The following is a 25,592-nucleotide window of genomic DNA, read 5'->3' as shown; positions in this document are numbered from 1 at the left end:
ATGATTTGAACTAAATATATGATGATTATTCTCTTCATTGTGGCCTAAAGCATGAGCTATGCACTTGGTTGTTGTACTTCCTTCTTGATGTTGATGCTAGGCAATACTCACTTTTTCTCTCTGCAGCTTTATCTCATTAGCAACTTCAACCCCCCAAAGCTCATCACCCGACCATAAAATTTTAATTATGGTAATTCAATTGCTCTTGTTGAAAATGGCATAAATATTGTAAAGTATAAGTTCTTAGAGTTGGATCCAAAATTATATATAGATGAAACCATGACCTTACTTTAAAGAATTATAAGGTTCACCTAATACAAAGAAAAAAATGATAAAGTGAGAAAGATGGAGACTCAAAGGATTGTACTATTAAAGCTAAGTGCTCACAAATGACTTTCTCCTTCTTTGAAATTTGTCCTATGACCGTTTATTAATTATAGGGCTATAGGGCTACATGAAAAAATATATAAATTGTATATTCATTTACATAAGGTGTGTAGCACAAAAGTATGAAGCTAGAAAAATATAAAAGCATTCATAAACAATTGACTTGCGGGCTATTACTAATTGAGTCAATTTGTTGAGTGACAATTGTAGTCATATCAAGTGATGAGTGAGGAGTGTAGGCTTGCCAACTGATGAGTGGCGAATGCAGACCCATCGAGTGATGAGTGATGGGTGTAGTCATGTCAAGTAATGAGTCACGAGTGTAGTCATGATGAGTGAGGAGTGGTAAGATATACCCATTGAGTGATGAGAGATAAGTACAGTTTGGTCGATGACAAGTGGTGAGTATAAACTCGTTGAGTGACAAGTGATTCTTTGGCCATTAGTGTGTTCACATTGGTGTTCGAGGATTGAACCTTTAACCAACTTCCTAGCCACAAGGTATATCGAATTGGAGGTTGTTGGCTTATTCATATATATACACTTATAAAGAGGGGGAACAAAACATTACAAGTTTACTTCATTGTATGCTTTCTCACTCTTACATATCTCATGCTCCAAAAGCCGACTAATGTTATAACCTTGCACTTTAAATCCTCAATCACAACTTAAATAAGATGCGCATATCATCACACAAATTTTCCTACAAAATGTCAAGTCTTATGCCTTTTAAACAATACATAAGAGCCATTAGTTAAGTCATCACTGGAAGAGGAGTTTTGAAAAGGTTGGAGGTTCTAATAAGTGATGAGGTGCTAGCATTAAAAAGAGGGGGTTAGTAGTGGAACCACAAACAATGATGCATAGATAGTTCAATTCCATCACATCTTAGCTCAAAACAATAACTTAATTGGAGTCACAAACTATTAATTTGAGAATCAAATTATGATTTTATTTGGTATGACTTTCTTATTGCTTTTTAAAACAACTTTCTAATTAAAAAAAAATAAACAAAGCCTAAATCCAAATTATTTTAAGTTCTACTTAACCCAAACTATTTTGAGCATATTTGCATACATAAAAAGAAAATATAAATGAGAAACATATTTGTTAAACCAAAAGCATAATGGGATAAAAGAAATCAAATTTCTGCAAATAAAAATTCAAAACTCCATCGGCCATAAAGATGAAAATCCATCAAAAGTAACTTTTAATTCTAATTTCACTCAACCAGATTATATACAAACTGGGAGCAAAAATTCAAAACTTCAAATGCTCCCAAATATACAACTTATTTATTTATTTACTTCAACAGAGCGCAGCAGAAACCAGCGCCGTGCATGATTCCTTCATAGACGGAGGAACGCCGCCGCCGCCGCCTGTAGCCATAAGAAAGCCCTTTACACCACCGCGAGCTCCACAGCTGATGAGCCATAGCGCCACCTCAGCATTTCCAGCCTCCACGGCACACTTCAACGGCGTGTAGCCATCATTGTCCACAGCCTCCAAGTCCGCGCCGCCCTCTACAAGCTGCTTCACGGCATCCATCCTCCCTTTAAATGCTGCCACGTGTAACGCCGTCCACCCGTTCTGGTCCCTTTCCTCCACCCCTCCGGCCTCCTTCACAGCTGGCCCCAGTTCGCCGCCGACGCCCCGCGCCGCTCTAATAACCCGACCATATGGTCGGAGAAGCTCGTATAGGTGATCGTTCCCTTTCTCCACAGCGAGCTCAAGCGGCGTCCTCCTCTTCCCCTGACCTTCCCTCGTCAGCGCTCCTCGCGGATCGAAGCCCGAGTAGCCGATGATCAGTTCCGCGGCTTTAAGATGGCCGGCGGCGGCTGCGTAATGGAGTGGGGTCCACCCGCGCGCATCGGCTAGGTCGGCGTCGCCGCCGCCGATGGTGAAGCAGAGGCGGAGGGCTTCGACGCAGCCATTCTCCGCCGCCGCGTGGACCGGCGTCCGCCCCTCGTTGTCGACTGCATCGGCCCAGGATATGTTTCCGGGTGCGAATTTGCCGAGCATGATGAAAATCAGATCCGTTCTGTTCCCGGCGGCGGCCTCGTAAAAGGGGCGGTCGGTGGCCCCGGCATCAATTAGGGCTTTGACAGAATCCAGGCTTCCTGCGGAGACGGCGAGGGAAAGGGAAGATTTTCTTCCGGCGCTGCGAGCATTGGGATTCGCGCCTGCTGCGATTAGGGCTGCGACGGTGATGGCGTCGCCAGCGGCGGCTGCGAGGGGCAGGGTTGTGGAGAGTTCATCGGGAGTGCAGGAAGGGATGACGCGGGAGAGATGGGAGTGGGGATTGGGAGAGAGCAGAAGGTGTGTGAGGATGCGGTGGCCGACGAGGAGGATGGGGATGGTGGCGTCTCGAAAGACGGGGAGGGTTGGGCGGGAGAAGAAGCGGAGCAAGGTGCCTGTGTCGGCGTGGTGGAGGGTGGGAACGAGGGCGGATCGGACGAGGATCGCATCAGGCGGGGAGGTAATTGGTGGCGCCGCCGTGGGGGGCAGGACGACGTCAAAGACAATGGAGGAGAGAGGCGGTATTAGGGCTACAGCGGCGGGCGAGAAGGCGTAGAAGCACGGCCTCGTGGTCGTCAGCTGGACGGCGACCGGCATGGTGTGAATTAGGCTTCTGATTTTGAAGGTGGCGGTGCACCGCTTCGATGGCAGGAAATTGAGCTCCACTTCCGCTGCTTCCGCACTCACAAGACGATCCATGGGAATTTTTCTCTCGGTTGTTGGGAAAGTCGAGGTTTTTATTCAAAGGAAACTTTGATTAGGTTCATGAGAAGAGAAGAGAAGAGTCTGATTAATGGCGATGGATGGGTCAGCCACATGTATTCTTAGTTTCGTTTCCGTTGAATTGTAGAAAGTTGGAAGGGATGACTCCTTTATACAATGAATATAAAATCATCAGGAGAAATCTAAAACGATCGGGTGTCGTGCTCTTCAATTAAATTTGCCACGTGTTATACAAATGTTTTAAAAAAAGTATAATTTAAGGATTTTCTATTTGTCAAAATTTTTTAATTCTATAGCAGTTTTGATTGAGAAGATAATAATTTTTATATGATTCATTTTTAGGCTTAGAGACCCTTTGATTTGCTAGAAAAGGGATATTATTTAACTTTGCTTATTTGTATTTATTTTATTTTAAGCTCAAAATACTTCCAACTAAACACACCTTAATCATATCATAAGATTAATTATTTTATGTAATTGAATATAATTTAGAAGAAAAAATGAGTTTAAAAGGATAAATTTTAAAGTCGTGTGATTTTTTTTATCACTATATGCATAATCATGTATATAATAAATGGATTATGACTCGGATATTATTTATTTTTGTTGTTTACACATAAAATTAAGCATCTTTCATATTTTATATAACTACTCATTATTAACTTGATATAATAAATTTTATATTTTTTACTTATTATTCAGGCTTCATTTGGGACGGCTTTCTTACTTATTCTTAAAGTATTTTTTAGATTTTGTACTAAAAAGTTACTTTAAAATATTAAGAAAGCTATCCCAAATAAAATCTTAATATATATTTAATTAAGGAATAATTATAAGGATGAGAGCATATGTGTGGATAAGAAAACTTGAAGTATGTAAAATCCATTGATAATCCATAGATGTCATTGAGCTTGTTATTGGTAAATCAGAAAGTGGAAGGAGGCCTTGGAGTTCACGTTGAGCCTTTTGGAACTACCAGCCAACCTGTGGATGCTTAACAATAATTTAGAGTTTGACTTAGTTTTGTGGGAGTTTTGTCCATTTGTTAGGGGTCATGAGCCCATGTACGTACAGAGGAGCAAATCGACAACCATTTTCCTTTACAGCCTTAACTCCATTCAAGTCGCATACAGAAATGCTTGGGTCAAACTTGAATGAGTTGAATGGGCCATACGTGAAGCCAATATTTACTGAGTTAAATATGTCACTTCAATACTAAATAGTAGAGACTCATATACCCTAGTTAACCAAGTTATCTGCTGAACAAGTCTACTGAATCCATTAAACACAACAGAACTTTAATCAATGACCTGCATTTGACTCTATGGTTGTCAATTATTAACCCGACATAGAAAATATGGGTTCATGTTGGCCGTTTCATAAACGGGTCAGATTCGTTTTCAATTGTTTACCCATTTGAAAAATACGGGTCGGGTCTGAGTCAACCTGCTAGCCGAATTTGACCCGAGTTTCGTCTGACATTGTCAGCTCGCCAAGTAACACCCGCGTAGGCGTCTCATCTCGCAGTACTTGCGCACCCACGCAATTACGCTCGGGGTGCTCATACCTACACTGATGTGGAGTCAAGCTCACATTGAAGTGGCCTCACCCTCACCTGCTTGCACAATCCTGCACGCTTGCACCCGCACCTGCTATGCTTGTTCCCTTGCTCGCTCACACCCGCACCAGCTCGCCATCACCATTGCCCATTCACGAGTTACACAGTCCTGTCCCTCCCCTGCGGTCGTGCAATCCTGCATGCAGCCCGCTCTTTTAATTTTTGATACAACCATCTTTAATTTCATAGTAAGATTGAATGGTACAAGATTATATTTGATCATATGTCGAATGAGATGTGACTGAACTTTATTGTGGACCTTATCGCTTACATCCAATGTACAAAATGCGTTTTGATGTAAGGCTACTTATATCGAACATGCTTGGATTTGCAACTTTTATGCTCATATGCTTCATAAGCATGTATTTGAAGAGCAATGGGTGTACCATACTTCTTTATCTGATTTATCACCTTAAATTGAAAATTAACCTTTATGGTATATACAAGTAACATAAACTTTTAACTCCTTTTTGCTCTTAAATTGTAGCATAAGGCGTAATTCGGTGGGAAACAAATTTAAGCATGATGTTTGTAAATTGTTAGCAATCAAATTTAATAAATTTTCATGCATTGACTATTATAGGTTGAGAGTTATCCATATGTTCTTAATACCTTATATTGTTACTTTTAGCCCCAAGGTAATTGAATAATCAAAAGATGATCATTGTATTGTTACTTTTAGCCCCAAGGTAAATGAATAATCAAAAGATGATCATTTTAATTGGCATTGATGTTTTGAAACATTCACTAAATCACAATCATCCGCAACATGTACCTCCATAATATCACCAATTTTTGCACGTAAAATGTCCACTTCATCACCTGAATCAACCGAATATGGTGAATGTATTAATCTTGTATTAATCTCATTTTTACAAGGAACTATAGTCAAACTATTTTCAGGAGAAGCGGTGACACATAATATTTAATGGATAAGAAAACATCTTCCATGAAAAATCATGATCATCAATCCGTTAGCATCTTGGTTTGAGGAATTGAGGGTGCTTTATCAAAGTAGCATACTACCTCCAATTTCATACTAAACCATCTCTAATCGATATCCATCACTTTGCATATAAGATTAATGAGATTGTTAAAAATATATTACTAACTTTGCTTCATTTTATTATGAATATCAAACCATTTTCTATGCCTTCCTTCGATTCTCCTCCATGTAATTGATATGTTATCAAAAAAATTATCTTGATCGGGCACGAATCTCAATGAAATTATGAATTGAAAATTTTCAGAATTAAATTCAAAACCATATGAACTCTGATTTTAGTAAACATATAGTCAAATTGAACGTCTCAAAGTGACCAAATTTGGTCCAATCTGAACCCAAAATAAGTCTAAATGAGGGCACAAAGACTATTTAAAAGATTCAGATCATTAACTAGACAATACAAATGATATCCAAATGCGACATACTTTTAGTTGAATCGAGCGGCTCGACGAGATGGACCCAATGAGCCTAAGATTGATGAATTTTAGCATCATTAATACACTCAAATTCTCAATAAACAGTCCATGATCAAGGGAGTTGATATAGGTCGTCCATTTGAAATACTCCTAACATGCCCTTAATCTTCTCCTTATTTACTGGTCATGACACTCTTAGAAAACTATAAATAAACTCACCATTCTTCACAAAAAAAGGGGAGGAAGCAAGGGAAAGAAGAGAAGAGAGGAAGACAAATATGGGAGTTCTCTGGTACCAGACTCCTCCTTGACCACCTCTCAGCAACTGGCCATCATCAAACTTTCACTGAACTTTTCGCTCGACCACTGACCTTCATCGAACTTCCACCTCGGCCACTGAACATCACCTGCCAACTACGATCACTCCTACCATCATCACCTGTCGACTACGGTCCAACTACAGTCTACTCCGACCACCGTTGCACGCTAACTACAATCCACTCCGACCACCATTGCCCACCGACGATGATCCACTCTGACCATCGTCGTTTTTCAACTAAAATTTTTTCAACCACCATCACCCGCTGACTACGATCAACTCCTTCCATAGTCGCCTACTGACTATGGTCTACTGACTATTGTCCTTCTAACCACCTTTGTCTACCATCTACTGTCCTTCCGACCACCATCGCCTGTCGATTATGACTCCTTATACCACCAACGTTCATTGACTACGGTCCACTTCGACTAATATTAGCCAACTATGGTCCACTCTGACCATCATCACACACTGACTACAATCCACTCTGACCATCACCATATGTTGACCATGATCCTCTCAGACCTCCGTCATTCTTTGACTACAGTATACTATGATCGTCATCACCCTATGACTATGATCTTTTTGACAACCGTCGCCCACCAACTATGGTTAAACTCCTGCCACCGTTGCCCGCGACTATGTTCTTTTCTAACTATCAACACCCTCTGACTACGGTTCTTTCGAGCACCTTTGTCTACCGACTATGATCCCTCCTACCACCATCATCTACTGACTATTGTCCACTCCAACCACTGTCCCATGTTAGTTATAGCCTTGCCGACCTCGATCACCCAAATATAGTCCTACTGACCAAACAAATATGTCAACACTCTTTTAAGAACAACTACCATGTAATGAGCTCTATACAATGTGTGTTTGTTATGGGTTGTTTAGTTGGAGGAAAAGTAAATGCAATGCATTTTAAATGCTTTACTTTTTTGACTTTGTGGTGTTTGGTTGGCCATCGAAGTAAATCAAAGTAAATTCATAGTGTATTCGAAACTCCACTTTAGTTCATTTTTAGCGTAAACTAAGCCCATTCAAATCGAATGAGAAAGGAATTCACTCGATAGTATCTTCTTTGGCTCTTCCATTCTTACTCGACATCATGCTTTTGAAGGCCTTCATCTGTGTAAAATGGACTTCGGTTCGTCTCCCTCATGCATCTCCTACCTCCTGTTCGGACTGCTTGAATATACAACCAACCGCGTACTTGGCTACGATTTTGTGAGAATCCCATGAGACCTACTTACATGCACGCGTGACACAAGATGCTTGACAGCTATGCCCGTTGATCTCACGCCTGCATCCCACTTTTGAATTAGATCACCAAAGCTGAAGCTGATTCCACATTGTCCAACTTAGACTTTGCTTGTGTATAGAGTCGATTTCCTCTCAGAAGCCACACCTCCACCCATTGCATTTGAGTTCGTTGCGTATGGACGATTCTTTCGATTCACCTGTTACCTCAGGGACAGCTTGGATGAGATGCTACTTTGCTTCGAGGTATGCCTTTCCACTTTTTAGCAACATAATGCATGACAGTCCATATAAGAATTTGGAGCTGCAGAATGACCGAACCACCTTGTGCTGGAACCTGGAGCAGCAAGGTCTGTCTTTTGTGTTTGAGAATAAGAACATTAAGTGCTCGGTTGAATGTCAACCTTTGTTTTGACTTTACTATGCATACATTCAACCAAATAAAAAAACATTTATCTTGCATTCACTTTACAGAAAACCAAAAAGCCTCATATATTTACTTTACACTGCATTCACTTTACAGCCAACCAAACAACTCTTACATAAAAGCCTTCCCCCAAGGAAAAGCCTTGAACTCAACCATAACTAATAATGGATTCTTTCAAAATGAGCCAAGCCCTGTGGATTTTTCTCTTTTTAGGATTTTTCATATAAAAATTTTGGTGTCTATTATAAGCTCTATACCTTTACTCTTTTATCTATTTGTGTGTTTGATATTCATACAAAACTAAGACGTTAAGCTATATCTCTCTTTACCAACACAAAATTTTCCGGACGAAACAATGATATACGAATTTTGATGCTTGATCGACCTATAGAAAGTGATTCGTCCCACTATAACTCAACTATTCTTCAAACATAACTAAAAAATAATTCAATCACATTCAAATTAGTTTGAACATAATCGAACAAGGATAGAACCATCATAAAATATACTTATTTATGCAATTGAATTATACTACAAGATATGATCATACTATATTCGAACATAATATAAATCAAGATCAAATAGCTTGGTCTTTATTATCTTGAATCTTGTTCGATCACGATTCAATCATTGTTGGAATATAATTCACACATATATTTTAACAAATATTGAATACACACTTTTATACTTTATCTCTCTCTCTCTCCATAACGACTTTGTCAAAATGACATGATATGCACACTATGATAGAAAGTAAAAAAAAGCATTCATAAATATTTAAGTAGATGATGAACAAATAAATCTCCAACTTAATAGCATGTCTCCCATGAGCAATAAAACTCCAATGAAAATCAATCGACAACAATAATTAATGAGAAAGCTAGAGTGAAAATGGTGGGTTGACTTTTCTCCCGTACATCATGAATATATTTGAATATAATGATATATTTAAATTTGGATGAAGTTTTAAATATATATATTTTTTAAAATAAAAATAGTAAATATATTTTTACTATTTTGAATATTATTTAGCATATAAAATTAAATTTCAATTACTTTTTCACCCTACTGCGAATTAGTCCTTTGCAGCCGCCCGAACAATACCCTTCCATTTAACTTATCGGGCACGTTTAAAACTGGCCAGCAAATACTACACCACAGGATCCCAAACGATCCCCGAAATCATCGGAGCAGTGTCGACACTGTCGAGCTTGTTGGGGCCGCCCCACGAGATTCCATTTTCCACCAGATCGGACCCCACATCGCCAAACGGACGGCCCACGTCACTTTAAGCAACCGCTACCCACCCGAAAGGACCACCGCTTGCTCTCATTTTCTATCCTCCTACTCCTCCGAGGGTCTGGGTTTCCAAGATGGACTTCCCACGGCCATCGCCGGCGGAATCTTCGGTTCCGACTGAGGCGGTGGGTATTTCAGATGATCTATCTGCCTCCGCAGTCTGGGACTGGGGAAACCTCCTTGATTTCGCGATTGAGACGGACGATAGTTTGATTCTACCATGGGATGCTCCCGATCTTTCCCACCCACCATATATGCGGCCGCCGTTGTCCGACGCAGAAACCCATGCCGATCCGACGCCTGTTCTTCTTCCGCCGGCGGGGAGCTCGAATCGCGTTAGGAAGCGAGATCCGAGGCTGGTGTGTGCGAATTATCTGGCCGGGAGGGTTCCGTGCGCTTGCCCAGAGCTAGATGAGAAGGAGTTGGAGGGAGATGAGGAGGAGCAGGTGTTCGGAGGGCGAAAGAGGGCCAGGGCGGGGGTGGTGAACGTCGGGGTGCGTTGCCAGGTCCCGGGATGCGAGGCGGACATTAAGGACCTCAAGGGATATCACCGACGCCACCGCGTCTGTCTCCGGTGTGCTAATGCTTCCTCCGTGATGCTTGATGGCGAGGAGAAGCGGTATTGTCAGCAGTGTGGCAAGTATGTGAGTTTTATGCTTGATCTCTGCTGGTTCCATCGGTTTTACATAGGGAGATTAGTTGATTGACAAAGGCTGTATGTACATAGCTCACCTTGGCCTGTTGGTTGAGAGCTTAGGCTTTCAACTAAGAGGTTTTGGGTTCGAGTCTTTGTGTATGCGTTATGTGTGCAAGTTTGCCTTAAATGGCCTAAATGTCCAAAAAAAAAAAAAAAAACAACAACAACAGAGGGTGTATGATGGCTTTCCTATCTTAGCTTGGTTGACAAAATTAATGCACACAAGAATTGAATTTAAATGATTTAGATTATCGCATATTTATTGCTAAATTGTGCCAAATTTATTAAGCAATGATGATCGATCAATAACTCGAACTTTTTTGCAGTGTTTCATCGATTGAAATGGCACATATCTCTTATTCACATTTGCATATACAGTAGAAGTATAACTGTCATAATTAGTGACAATGTTTCAACCAATTTTTTCATGCTAATCGAGCTTATCATTGATTGATAATGTAATGCAACATGATGCATATGGAGATAATGACATAATTATTGTATGCTTTGTATTGTATACATTATAGTAGTTCCCAGAGGAGAAAATAACATTGAGAACGTGAGGTTTATATTTATTAGATTTCATAATTTTTTTTTTTGATAATTGACAAATATCATAAATATGGCATGCTTATCATAAAATTAAACAATCTCTTTGAAAAAAAGGTAATTTATATGTTCTTTATTATTAAGATAATAATCATTTTTTTGCTACTGTTTTCTAGCTATTTTTCAAATATTTTTTTTTGTAGAGGAAGTTTTTTTTTTTGCTACCAAAGTAGCTAAATTAATTTTTCTGTGCTACCAAAGTTTTTTTTACTGTAAGTTGTTTATTATTTTATATTTAATATTCTACCTTCTTAAATAATAATTTGAAAAAATATTTTAAAACTTCCTATGTCAATCCCAATCCTAGATGTAAAAAGTTGAGGGAAAATTTTAAAAAAAATTAACATTTTCTGGCTCCGCCACTGGATTTCACAAGATGTATATATATAAGTCTAATTTAAGTTTTTTTGAAGGTAAATATTATGAGTAATTTTTTTAATATTTCGGCCTAATTTGACTTGCTTCATAAACTTCTATTTAATATTTGGTAAATCAAAAGCCAAGAATCAAAACTAAGATCGTTATTGGTTGCTTGTAGGATAATGCATCATTTAGTGCCTCAAGAATGACATTGTTAGATAGGTCAATTTATTTAAAATCTTTAGCATGCATAATATGTTCAATTTCCAATCCAAGGATATATTTAAATTCTCAACGAATTTTTTGTTATGATATGATCTTGTGTACAAATTTTGTTTCATACTCAGATTTGACTCTGCCTCATTATTAGATTTAGATACATGAACATGTTATGTGGTAGATTTTTTTGTATATTCAAATGTTGGTTATGATGCATATTTTGTTTTAAAAAAATGAAATTTAAAATTATTCTATAACTATAGATTTTTTTCTGCATTTAATGTGATCTTCAAAGAATATTCATGAATTACGACTAATTCAATAGGATCTATTTTGATCATACATTATATTTGGTGTTGGGGTGATTAACTATAACGTTAAGTGAAATGTAGAAGATTTTCCTTAGAAAGTTAGGGCAGTGTTGCAATAGTTCTTAAAAGGGAGCAATTGTAACATTTTTTCACTCTTTAAAGATCTATTATATACCTCATCTTTTGTCATTGGTGAATTATAGCTTAAATCATATCTTATTTTTTTCTTAAGATCTTTAATGGAATATATGCTGATAATATAATAATTTGTAGGAAAATAATGTTTATCTATAAAATCTTTAAACACAGGAAAACATTCTAACACATTGCAGTCATCTTATTTAAAGTTCTTAGTTTGATCATGAAGTCGGCCTCTATAATCAATAAGCAACAAACATTATTTTTTAAGTTTATCTTTCGTGTGAACTCAAAAAAATTTACTAATGCAATTACACTTTTTCAAAATATTTGAGCATGTATCATTGATTATATTTTAGTGAATTCAACTAGAAAATTAAATATGTCGTATCTTTTAACCAAATGGTCTAAATTTATTTGTTTTATAAGTATCGCAAGACTGTTAGACATCTTCATGTTTTAGGTGTTCTAAAGCTAATCTAACTTGCGCAATGTTGCGAACATTGCAACTAGCAAGCATATTTCACAGGTCATATGCTGTTAGTCATTAATAGTTTATCTATCTTTGATGAAAATTAGGATAATATTGAAATCTGATGAAAAAAATAATCATCTTCACCTATAAATTAATGACTAGGATTAAGTATCAAGAAAGCCTCTTTGGGGATTGAAGCTGACAAAATTGAGAAAAATCTTGAGTTTAGTAAATATGAATTACCACTATATAATTTTCAAACCAATAATTAAATAACATAGAATATGATAAGAAAAAAGGTAGGTGAAGAAGTCACAATAATAACTAGCTACAAACCTACACATCGTGATAACGTGCCTCAAAATGCCTCAAAATTCTTCAAAAGTCTCCATTTGATGTAGTATCCAAATGCCTAATAGATGAAGAAATTAAGCCTCTACATTCATAAATATGAATTTCACCTATTTCATAAATTGTCTGGCAAACTTAAAGTTCTCATGCTTATAAATTGAGGAAATAATAACCACTACTAAATTGTTAACAAAATTTTAGTTACCTGCTAAGAAACTTCCAACAAATTATTCCCAAATTTTATACGACAAAATAGAATAATTCTGATAAATTTATGAAATATAAAAAGACAAAATAACTAGAATATCAATGATAAAATAAAATTCAATTTATGTTCACATCAAAGGGTGTTTTGTCTTCTTCTGTGTCACGTCATTCAAGCGAAGTATTTTAGGTGCATTACGTTGGCACCCATTTTTTCACTTTTGTAATATACTGCATGATATGGTTTTTTTCTCTTGTTAATCATCTCCTTGAAAAGGTGGATGAGTGGCTTTACTCATAGAGATATGATACGAAACGAACGTATACGTGAAAATGTTGGAGTACCTCCAGTAGAAGATACAATTAGAGAGAGCCACCTTAGATGGTTTGGTCACATAAAACGACTGCCTTCCGATGATCCGGTTAGGAGAGTAGATGTGTTAGATTTGGCTTATGTTAAGAAAGGGGGAGGTAGACCTAAAAAAACTTAGTTGGAAAATATTAGAAATGACATTTTTTTTATTAGATTTAAATGAGAATTTGACTCTTAACATAATACAATGGAGAAAAATGATTCATGTAGCCGAACCCACGTAGTGGGATAAAATCTTGATGTTGTTGTTAATCATCTCCTTGAAAAATTAAAGTTTTAGATCATTTAATAGCTATAACTTAATTTCTACTTACTGTTATTGGTATTGAATTATTGGGAAGCTTTTTGTTTCCTTGATGCTTAGTTCTATTGGTCTACCGCACTTGATTGCAGTTGATTTAGTCATGGTTCTGACTTCGGAGTTTTGATTAATTTCGTTTCTTTTATGTCCAGGTTTCATGTACTGCTTGACTTTGATGAAGGTAAACGAAGTTGTAGGAGAAAATTAGAGAAACACAACAGAAGGCGTAGGAGGAAGCCTACTGATTCTAATAATGTTGTGGAGAAAGAAAAACAGTCTCAGGCAGAACCACCAGAAGATGTCTTTCTTGATACAGATCAACTGCAAGGTGTATTTTGTATTGAATAATTTTTGAATTTCTTCTTCTATTGAAAATTTAATGTTTGCATTTATTTTAATCTTGGAAGTTCAGATAAACATAGGGTTATGGTGTAATTAGCTTTGTTTAGTTTTCATCATTGACCCTGTCCCATTTATTTTTGGTTGGCTTTAAGAATCACCCATAATTTATTTCTATCGAGTGCCTATTCGGTGAGTTTAGCTTTTGCTAGACTTTTTGCACAATTTTCAGAAAACCTTTGATCTAACATTTTTTTCTGTTCCTTGCCTACAAATTCTATCTCCTGCATTTTATTAGTTCCTCTTTTTCTCGTGGTATGCATTCAAATTATCCTAAGCTCTCGTTAGTATTTCATTTAAAATATACCCTAGAAGTTCATTTGACTGTGCAGTTTGACCATGTAATACTCTTTTTATACTACTAGGCGTATATTCCATATAACCAGAACATCTCCTCCTCCTTTGTAATCTCTGCAGAAACACTAAAAGGGTCTGCAAGCAATGCTGTTGATAATGGTGAAATCAGCAAAGTAATAGATGGGGAAATGTTTTTGGATTGTGAAAATGGGAATGGTTTCCCTGGATGTTCAATTATTAGTCTTGAACAGGCTCAAACCAACAGTACTCCATCATTTGCAGCTTCTGTAGATGCATGTGCGGATGACAGAATAGGCCATCCGAAATCTGCCTTTTCGTCCACAATTTGTGATAACAAGACTTCTTATTCATCAATGGTGGGTTAAATTAGTCCTTCAAAACTTCTTTCATGCTTAGTATATACGACTAACATCTTTAAATTTTAGTTGTTAAAAAGTGGCTTGATATTTACATGCCATATTCATTATTAACAGTGTACACATAATGATACATTTTCTGTTTGTAGTGTCCAACAGGCCGCATATCATTTAAGCTTTATGATTGGAACCCTGCAGAGTTTCCTAGAAGACTACGACATCAAGTAATCGTTGGAGTTTTTGCTTTTGAAGTAATTTTTTTTCCTATTCAATGGTTTTTAACAATCTAATTTGTACCATGTTCAAAACTGCAGATATTTCAGTGGTTGGCAAGCATGCCGGTTGAGTTGGAGGGATATATTCGTCCTGGATGTACAATCTTGACTGTATTTATTGCAATGCCTCAACATATGTGGGACAAGGTACCGTTATTTAGGATAAATTAGCATAATCAGCTGTCTAACCTTTTGGCTTGGTTTGAGGTTTCTATTTTTTCATAAGAATAGATGAGAGGTCTTGATAGTGCTTGAATTATTATTATTTTTATGCTGACAAATACTTCATCATATTTCAAAGTAAGAGCGCATGTCTTTTCATGCCGCTATGCGTATAATGTTGAGTCGACTTCTGCATCCCAAAATCATTTATTCCTTGTTATTTTTAGTTTACTAAAACAGCACACGCTATCTGGGTTATAGTCGGCATTTTTGTGATTTAAACTTGGTAGTGATAGCGTTATATTTTGTAGCCTAAAATAGTTATTTATTGCTTTGGAAGCTATGATGAAAAGAATTCTTAGGATTATTTGTTCACGTGTGAAATAGGTTTAGATGACATGAGCTTCTTATATATAAATGTTGAAATTTTATAACTTATTAGTTAAATTGTTACATGAACTAGTAATCACCAAACTTGCCTATGTAAAACACCCATCACCTGGATCAAGAAAATTACAAAAATTAGTGAATTGAATGAATCTGAAATTGAGAGGTGAAGGAAGAATTCTTGAAAGAAAAACTTAAAATCTGGAATAGAACAGAAACTAGAGCTAGAACACACACCCATCACCTGGAAATAAATTCCAGGATACAGAATTTCAGCCTTGGCTTAAAAGAAACATCTCTTTATTCTCTTCCCCACCCCAAATGAGGCCAGCCAGCCCTATTTATACAATCTAATAACAAAGATAGAAAAGACTACAAGTTTACAAAGACATAACACTGAACTGGACCATAAGGTTCGGCCCCAACAGACAACAGAAATAAAACAGGGGAGGGGACCGGCTACAGGTTCAGCCTTAGGCTGAACTGTGGCTGCAGTGGTACTGGACCGAATGTGGTCTAAATCTGAGCTCCTATGTCATTCTCCCTTGCTAGGGAAGGCTCCAGCACAAAAGCCAATTTATCCTCATAATAGGAAGATAAATCTGAAATGAAAGTGGCAGAAACTTGTAGATTTCAATATCATTAATGTGTTTAATTGGCCTTTAGTTTGAGCTTGCCATGTGCTCCCACTGGAAACCCTTCTTTTCATAACCATATCCAAACTAGATCCCCTTCTTTAAAATTGTATCGCCTCTTGGATATATTAGCTTGCTTTTGTTATTAAGCATTTTGTTTTTGAATCTAATGTTGTACTTGTTGGTGGAGCTTATGAATCTCGTCAATTCAAGTTTCATCATTAGGGCTATAAACAACCATTGCAGTGGGAGGCACCTGCTCTTGGTGTAATAGGATTTCGTCTGTACACAATCTCAAAAGGGTTGCAACCCATGGACTCATTCTGGGATACGTTGTAAGCAAACTCAACTTTGTTGACTACTAACCATCCTGATCGGCCCCACATCAACAGTTTGCTCTCAAACGAAGCAACGGTTCGCTCAAGTAACTCCCATTTACGGCACAAAACCTCCCAACCCACTTTCTCGCTCTCCATTCAACTCTCACGCACGGAACCGCCCGCGCCCCCTCATGCTCGATCTTTCTCTCTCATCTCTCAATGTCGCACATAGACACAAGAAGTCGAAGGAAGACCCACGATCCTGACTCCTTCCCCTGCGTCTCCCTCAGCCATAGTTTGTTCCCGTCTCCCTTTGCCGCACATGATTCTGGCCCAAACCACGCTCGACCCAAATTTGCATGCAGGACTCTGCCTCCTAGGTTCCGCCCTGCCATACGATCCGCATCGGCCCGTTCTGCAACCCAATCCTTGCTCAGCTCTCGTTCCTCAATTCCTCTTCACGCACACAACTTCAACCTGTGGCTGTCACATGACTTCAATCTACAATTCGTCCTCATATTCAATCGACATACCTAGCTGTCGATCTTGCTACCGGATCCGACCACCTATTCTCCATAAATTTATATATTTTATAAAAAATCAATAAAATAAGGTTTTTTAACTTGTCAAATCCCCATCTCTATCTTCGTTTACAAGTATAAACTTCTATCTTGCTTTCTTCAACAATAGGCATCGAAGACCCACCATCATATCTTTGATCCAGCCGGGAGAAGAATGTGATATGAAGACCTGCATTGCTGTATCTTTGATATGGCCAGGAGAAATGAACATAAGAAGATCTTGCGCCGCCGTATCTTTGATCCGGCTGGGAAGATTAAAAGGCAAGTGCTTACCTGACACCTCTTACACTAGGGGTGGGACGTCGGGAGGTTGCCAAAATTTTGAATGACAAAGGACCATGACAATTAATTTGTCACGTTAAATGACACACACACACACACACACACACACACACACATATATATATATATATATACATAATTTTAATTAATTAAAAAAAGGGAACCACACTAACATCTTACTTTTATTATGCTTGACTTAAATGATTTTCAAATGCCCATCATCTGGAGATTGGTGATAAAATTTTAAAGCTTAACCAAGAGAGAGAAAGCTCTCCATGATCCTTCACCAAACCTCCTTATCCTTCCACCAAGTGCCATGGCTTTTCTTATCATAGATGCAGACATAAGATCCTGGAGTTTGGGCTTATTGCATATGGTGCAATTTTAGGTAACATCTTACTTTTAATAGTTGTGTAATTATCAAGAAAGATGACGGAATTTTACCGTCTTTCTTTCTCCATTAAAAACAAATACCGTGGACTCTAACAGCTAAATGCAAGTGGTGATCTGCTCTCGGAAATAGTCTTGCTGAAGTTGCTGTTCAAGAATGGATGTTGGTACCATAAATCCAAATATGAAAGACAAATGAAAAACTACTTTAAAATAACAGATTTATCAAACAAATATTATACTATATATATAAACAATTACTAATAAAGAAAAAATATTAAAAAAATCAAAATCCATTGATATCTATCCCATCTTTAAACTCTGATCACCATGAAACATTCTCAAAGATAATACAGGAACAGGCATTTTATGCACTATTTATCCCTTATCAAGTTAAAGATTACAATGCTCATAGAATTGAGTTTAACGATTGATGAGGAAATATCAAACTAACCGAGCTTTGTACCGATCAATAGATTAGTCAAGTTGGAAATTGGCAATGAATCAATTTAGACTAACAATCCGTGAATCAATTTACCTTAGAAGTCAGTTAAACTCGCACAAAAGGGATGAAACTATTTCATGTTAGTGATATCTGTTGTTTTTGCCCTTGGTTGTCGGTATGAAATCTAATTTAATGCTGCTAAATATTTGACTGCTTTGGTGACCTGTATTAAATGAAAAGCTGATGATTATGTTTGCTGTAAACAGTTATCCCAAAATGGTGCTCTCTATATAAAACAGTTGATCAATGCACCTGAAAGCTTGTTGTCTGGAAGAGGCAACGTTCTTATATATCTTAGTAGCATGATTGTTCATGTTTTGAAAGGTTCGTTGCTTATAAGCTATCATATTGCCTTTTATCTTTTCTTTTTCTTATGCATCCATTTTCTTTTTTCTTTTATTTTTTTAATGGTGATTTGATCCTTGCACTAATATTGTGAAATTCTATCCATTTTTGTATCAGAAAGTTGTCTACAAAGTTGATGTTTTATCTATGCACGATGAGCTGGAATAATTGATATGTTTGTAGACTATTTTCAATTTTCTGATTTGTAGTTAGAAAGAAGCTTATGAAGTCGAAGTTTTTTTATGTTTGTTATCGCAACAGGATTCTAGACATTATGTTAATTTCATAATAATATTGTAGAGTAAGGGAGGCTTCCAAGTTAGAGTTATGCAAATTTATTGTTATACTAATTGATTTCATTTAATAGTTTATGTAATTCAGTTAGGCAACACAGGATATCTAGTGGGGACTGATGGGAAACTTACTTGAATTTTTTGTATTGGCAAGCCATGAACTTATTTTGATGAGAGATGACCTATGTTGCAATTAAAAAGTGGATTGTAGGTTTCAAGCATTGTTTCCAAAACAATAACAGTGGTGACTAGCAGCAATGGCAATGATGGGTCATGAGAAAACTATGATTTAATTGGTCACTATTGTGTAATCTTGCCTGTTACTGCAACATATTGATTTCATCAAATTTGAAAGAATGTGTTAGGTTTATTGCGAATTTGTGCTACATTATAAAGATTGAAATGGGTAGTTTTGGCTAGTTTTAATTTCTTGTTTCATAATTGAAATAATGTTGGACTTTGAATTAATGATCAATTAACTTGCCAACAAATCCAATGTTTTGAAAAAAATTAGCCTATTCAATAAATTTCTAAGTTACTGAGCTGGTTATTTGCTTCTCTTGAGTCGTTCCTATCACAAAATTTTCTTTTTCGGCTCTTGCAAAAGCATTTGCTATGTGATTCTTGGTTGCTGCGTTTTTATAGGATTTCTAGCTTCGTAACATGATATTTCTGGATTCCTTGCTTGTGTAAGTGAACTGCCCTTGCAGGATTTTTCTACTTGACGGGTTCTATACCTATCCATCTGACTTAATTCTCAACTTTTTATTGTAAATTCATGGATGCTTGTGATTATAATTATAGGTGTGTTTGAGACATGCGGAAAGATAACCTCCTTGATTCCTACTTAGATTGAATTAATTTCTGATTGGATGCAATTATTTTTAGCCTCCTCTTCGGTTCAATTGGAGATTGAAGTTTTATAAAGAAAGTTATCTTCTTGTGGCGTGAGACTTGATTCTTCTATTTGATGTACTCTCATCTCTCTTTTTCTAATTACCTAATTTTTAGCTATTGGTTTGCATTTGAGATTCAGTTTTGTTAAATTTAGTACAATTTGGTTTTTGACTATGGTTTGATCTTCAGTTAAATGTTTGATTTTCATGCTTCTCAATTTCTATGCATTATTTCTAATGAATAGCTTTTAGATTTTCATTCTTTCATCAGTTCATGTTTTTGATCTCATGGTAGATTTGTATTAGGGAACCCTCAATGGTAGATTTGTATTAGGAAATTTGTGCTTATATGATTTTGTGCATCTCATGGTAAATTTGTATTAGGAAATCCTCAATTTGTAATAAAAATAAGAAAAATTTCCCAGTAGTTTACAATGGACATCTTTTGTGGATCATTTGATGTGCAATGAAAATTAAGAATTTTGATTATTAGTTCTAAAATAATGAATGCTCCAATATCATACCTTCATACCTACCTTATACAATTTTTAGTTATTTGGTAAAGATACATACTAGAAGAACATAGTGGTTTTTGAGCTCTTGCATTACTAACATTGTTTTTTTCCTCCTATATGGAAGAGGAACTATTGAATGTAATTCATGGATTTTTGGGTTAATGTACCTTCAATATAGAATCATAAACTTTTAGCATGAGATTTTTTGATTAATTACCGATTTGATCAATTTCTCTGCTGCATGTTACATTTTGTATTTAATATTTAGATAACTTAATAACTATGTTAGAAATATCTCTATTTTATATATAAAGAAATTGATAGGACTTGAGCACCAAAATCAGCGTACAAACAATAAAATTCAGCAAACTCATAGATTTTTTTGATAAGAAAAAAAACACGAACAAGTAATATATAATGTCCCTCTTTCTAGAGGAAATCCTCTACCAAATCCTAGACGCCGCTAGAATTCTTCATAAAAACAGTGGACAACAAAACCTAACATCATTATGCATACAAAAACATAATCCTAAGCCTAGGGTAAGTCAACTACTTAATGCAAATAATAAATAACAAATACCCAAACAACTCTCCCCCAATTTCCTCTGAAAATTTTACCCATTTTGTTAATTATTTTCCTCTCAAATCAGCCCCAAAATCTTCCCTCTTCAATTTGGAAACATCTACTAATTAATTTCCTTTGATTAAGAAGCTTTCTAAACAGCTCTTCCTGATTAGGAAACTTCTCAATTCCTCAAATCGGCCAGTCCAATCCTCATCTTCCAAAGTGTCACCTTCTCTTCAAGCTGGAATGAGAGAAATTGTTGCTAAAGCACTGGACTGATAGTACTAGACTGAAAAATGGATTTTCACTGAGTTGAATGATCCCTGCCTCCAGCATCTCTCTGATCAATCTCTCGATCTTATCCTTCTTAAGTTGGAGAGAATAGTATGGACGAAGACTTATATGTGAGACTCTTTCCTTCAAAATGATAGCATGCTCGTGTTCTCGCCGAGGAGGTAACCCCATAACCGGTCGGAACACCTCTCGATACAGCTGTAGGAGTAGCTGAACCATGTGTAGTGCTTTTATCTTCTCCCCATCTTCTTCTCCTTCCAAACTATAAAACTCCACAAAAAATTCCACTCATTCACCCTTTCCCCTCCTTGAAAGTGGCTCCAAAGGTGGAATCTCCTCTTCTTCCCCCAAAATTTTCACCTTCCCATTTTTAATTTTTATTTTTTAAAATTTCACCTCCCCATTCTCCCTTACATCCTTGTTTGGTCAACGATGCTCTTGCCCCCAATGTAGTCAGTTGAGTGTGAAGCTCCATTATTTTTTTCATCATGTCCTCTAGGTTAGAAAGTCTTCCTTTCATCGCCGAAAAGTGCCCATTCAATGATCCCACATTCGTTCGCAGCTTCCCTACTTCCTCCTACAACTTTTCTTCCAACGCATCAACTCTTTTCCTGACAATCGGCACTAATAAATTGCTCTAATACCAATTTGATAGAACTTAATCACCAAAAGCATCGAACAAATATTAAAATTCAACAACAGATTTTCTTGATAAGAAAAAGATACATGAGCAAGCAAAGATACAATGACCCTCTTTCGAGAGGAAGACTTTTTCTCCCAAATCCTAGACGCCGTTAGAATCCCTCACAAAAATAGTTGACAACAAAATCTCACAAAATTCTGCATACAAAAATGTAACCCTAACCCTAGGGTAAATCAAAAACTTAAAGCAAATAATACACAATAAATACCCAAACAGCCCTACCCTAATTCCCTCTCATATTTGTCCTATTTCCTTAGTTATTTTCCTCCCAAATCGGCCTCACTTCAATCAAGAAATATCTCATAATTAATCCCCTTTGATTAAGAACCTTTTTAAACAGTTCCGTCTTGATTAGGAAGCTTCCTACTTCCTTCCCAATAAATAGGCCAGTCCATCAGAAACTCCTGTATATGCATATATGTTGTCTTAAATTAGTAGAGTGAACCAATATTTATCAAGTTAGAGAAAAAATGCAATACTCGATATTTTGAAAAGGGTGAGGTGATCTTATGGTCGACCACCCTTAACCTTTCTTGTGATAAAGATGGTTGATTTATTTTTTTCATACTGATATGGGGCTGAGATATGAGTTATTAGGTTTCACTAAACATAGGATAGTAATGAATGAATGCTTATGATATTACAAATAGTTATCCAAGATTAAGGGATGAATTTTACATTACTTATGATTCTAGGATTTGAAATAGTTAGGATATGTTGAAAGGCTTTGAAGGTTGAACTTTGATATCAAATTTAGTTTGCATTAAGGGAGTGTATGATCCACAACTCTTAAACAAAAAATTCAATATTAGACTAATCAACAGGGAGTGTATGAACCTGTCCCTTGTAATCAAACCCTAACCTGGCGGCAGTGATGTAATGGATTAGAATTCTAGCATAGTAATTTAAGTTCCTTTAAATCCAAAGACGTATGCAAGGGTTATGCTTACAAGCGCTCAATTTGAGACATAGAAGTCTTCTAGTGGAGATTAGTCATGTAAAGGACAGATTCTAGGATTTACTTAGGATTAATTAAATAAGAAGAAAGTTTGATAGCAATAGATTTAGGGTTTGACTTTTATGAAGATTCCTTGCACCTTGCTCCTTTTTTCTTGAATTAGAGATGTTGGATTCTTTTTCTTCATCCTTGTATTTTCTTTGACTTTCTCCCTTCTTGAACTCACATATGGAGGAATAAAAAGGGGAGAAAGAGTGTAGAGGAAGAATGGTGAGAGACTGAAGGAATAAATTCTTTTTCCTTCAACATGTCCTAAAAATTAACATATAGAATACTCACAATAAGTTGAAATTTAAATTCTATAAGTAGAAACTCCTCTCAATAAGCAGGGTATGAAAAATGCAAAATGATAAAATCTAAGTTATTCTCTTTATCCCTTACTCTCCATTTTCTCTCTTTCTTATGTTTAGGGTTAGCCACATGCACATATGAGAGAAATGGAGGTGAAGGGGGATTATGTGACATACTTGCTTATTTTTTGATTTGTGGCTTCTTTTGTATCCTTTCCTATTGCTCCATGTGCTTCCTTGCACCGATAAGCCTTGCCATCCTTCATGTAAGCTAAGTTTTGCCATGTTGGTGAGCTCCATTTTATTCATGCAACTAACCCCAATTATAATTTGCTTTATCTTGATACATCATAATTCACCTATGCAACCTTAACATCAGGTTAACCAAGTTAAATTGTAGGAAGAGCCTCTTGGATCATGCCTTCATTCTTTATTCTTTTGCTTATGTAAATCAACAATAATATTGTTAAAAACAGAGGTTTGAGAAGAAAAACCTTAGCTTTATTCCATTATTTCTTTCCTATTTATAGATCTATACAAGTTATCTTAATACAGAAATAAATAATTACATAATAACTCTAATATAATCCTTCCTAAATCAGCTACCCGAATATGGAAGGCATTCTGTCGTGAGTCCTGCGTCCCACGGATTGACCACTGTAGCCGTTGGATTTGTTTGCATTTTAACGATTAGATTTTAACACTCCCCCTCAAGTTGGGAAGTATGAATCTGTCATTTTCAGCTTGGCTATCATTCTAAGAAAGGCAGTGTTGTCCACTCCTTTGGTAAATGATATTTGCAAGTTGATCTTTTGATGATACATGGTTGATACATACGAGTCCACTGTCTAATTTTTCTTTTATAAAATGTCTGTCAACTTCTATGTACTTGGTACTGTCATGTTGGATTGGATTGTGAGCTATGCTAATTGCTGATTTGTTGTCAAAATGTAGTTTTATGGATTTGTGCCATTTGATCTTCAGATCTTCCAGAATCATTTTGATACATAGGACCTCACATATTCCTAGGGCAATAGCTCTATATTATGCTTTTGCACTGGATCTTGCTACCACATTTTGCTTCTTACTTTTCCATGTGACTAGGTTTCTTCCAAGGAATGTGCAATACCCAGAAGTAGATCTTCTGTCAACTGATGATCTTGTATAATCAGCATCAGTGTCTGCCTCTAGGGTTATTTCTTGGTCTCTTCTAAAGATAAACCTTTTCCCTGGGTTACCTTTATGATAGTGCAGTATTATGTCTACTGCTTGCATATGAACCTGTTTTGGATTTGAACTGACTGACCATACTGACAACAAATACTATATTTGGTCTGGTATGAGAAAGATAGATCGATTCCATACAAGTCTTTGGTAGACTCCTTTATCTACATATGGATCTTCTTTAGCTTCTCCCAATTTAAGATTTTGTTCAACTGGTGTTGGTGCTGGCTTACAGGCTAGTTTTCCAGTTTCCTTCAGAAGATCTTTAATGTACTTTTGTTGTGAGATGAAGATTCCTTTGCTGGAGTGAGCTACTTCGATTCCAAGAAAGTATTTTCGTCTACCAAGTTCTTTGATGTCAAATTCCTTGGTAAGACCTTTTTTTTAGACTATCTTTTACTTTTTATTATTTTAAGTCAAGATAATATCATCCACATACACTAACAATATTATGACTCCCCCCAAGTCTGAGTGTTTAAAGAATAGTGTATGGTCCCCTTAAATTTGTCGATATACGTTAATAAGCATGAATTTGGAGAATCTTTCAAACCAGGCTCTAGGTGACTGCTTTAATCCAAATATGACCTTTTTCAACCTGCATACCTTGTCACCTTTAGATCATTCTTTGAATTATGGTGGTATTTCCATAAATATATCTTCCTCCAAGTCTCCATGTAGGAATGCATTTTTTACATCTAGTTGTTTAAGATGCCAGTTGTACTTGGCTGCTAGTGAGAGTAAGATCCCGACAGTGTTCATTTTGGCTATAGGTGCAAAGGTTTCCTGGTAGTCGATGTTATATGTTTGTGTGTAACCTTTCGCTACTAATCTTGCTTTGTACCTTTCCAGTGTCCCATTAGCCTTATATTTTACAGAGAATACCCATTTGCAGACAACTGGTTTTTTCCCTTTTGGTAAGCTGATGATTTCTCATGTATTATTCTTTTCTAGAGCCTGCATTTCATCTTTCATGTCATTTTTTATTTTTCCTCAGATAAGGCCTCATAAATATTATTAGGAATATGAATTTCTTCTAATGAAACCAAGAATTTTTTGTGTTAGGATGATAAATTATTGGAGGAGCTAAAGTTAGTTATGGGGTACATGGGAGTTGGTTAATTTATCTTAATTTCAGGAGATGGTTCAGATTCTTAGATCTGCTTTAGAGTGCAGTTTGGATTTGTACGTCTGGAGTATACATTCCCAAATCTATTGACAGTTGTGTTTTCAGTCTACCTATTTTTGACTTCAGATGGAGTGGTTTGAGATGGTGGAGGAAGGTCAAGAGGGGCAAGCTCACTTCCCTCATCTTCCTTTCTTTCAG

General features: G+C 36.6%; 2 protein-coding genes across 2 annotated transcripts in view; one reads left to right on the top strand and one right to left on the bottom strand.

Annotated features, from left to right (window-relative positions):
* Positions 1–1,586: 1,586 nt before the first annotated feature.
* LOC110103960 (ankyrin repeat domain-containing protein 65-like) lies at positions 1,587–3,259 on the bottom strand. The gene has a single exon (XM_020832867.2). It carries the CDS (start codon positions 3,103–3,105, stop codon positions 1,696–1,698), a length of 1,410 nt encoding a protein of 469 aa, XP_020688526.1. The 5' UTR covers positions 3,106–3,259; the 3' UTR covers positions 1,587–1,695.
* Positions 3,260–9,352: 6,093 nt separating this feature from the next.
* Positions 9,353–25,592, top strand: part of LOC110103975 (squamosa promoter-binding-like protein 9) — a 37,718-nt gene continuing 21,478 nt past the window's right edge. Inside the window, exons 1-6 of the mRNA XM_020832883.2 lie at positions 9,353–10,117; positions 13,668–13,843; positions 14,332–14,588; positions 14,738–14,812; positions 14,903–15,010; positions 18,332–18,449. Coding sequence (XP_020688542.1) covers positions 9,552–10,117; positions 13,668–13,843; positions 14,332–14,588; positions 14,738–14,812; positions 14,903–15,010; positions 18,332–18,449 — 1,300 coding nt within the window. The 5' untranslated portion in view covers positions 9,353–9,551. The remainder of the gene's footprint in view (positions 10,118–13,667; positions 13,844–14,331; positions 14,589–14,737; positions 14,813–14,902; positions 15,011–18,331; positions 18,450–25,592) is intronic.

This window comes from Dendrobium catenatum, unplaced genomic scaffold, assembly GCF_001605985.2.
Source record: "Dendrobium catenatum unplaced genomic scaffold, ASM160598v2 fragScaff_scaffold_142, whole genome shotgun sequence".
In the NCBI taxonomy this organism is placed as follows: Eukaryota; Viridiplantae; Streptophyta; class Magnoliopsida; order Asparagales; family Orchidaceae; genus Dendrobium; species Dendrobium catenatum.
The sequence above is the reverse complement of the archived record's forward strand: the minus strand, read 5'-3'. Positions and strand labels throughout refer to the sequence as shown.

Coding starts and splice junctions, on each gene's coding strand:
- LOC110103960 (XM_020832867.2), bottom strand. CDS start 3,105: ATGGATCGTCTTGTGAGTGCGGAAGCAGCGGAAGTGGAGCTCAATTTC.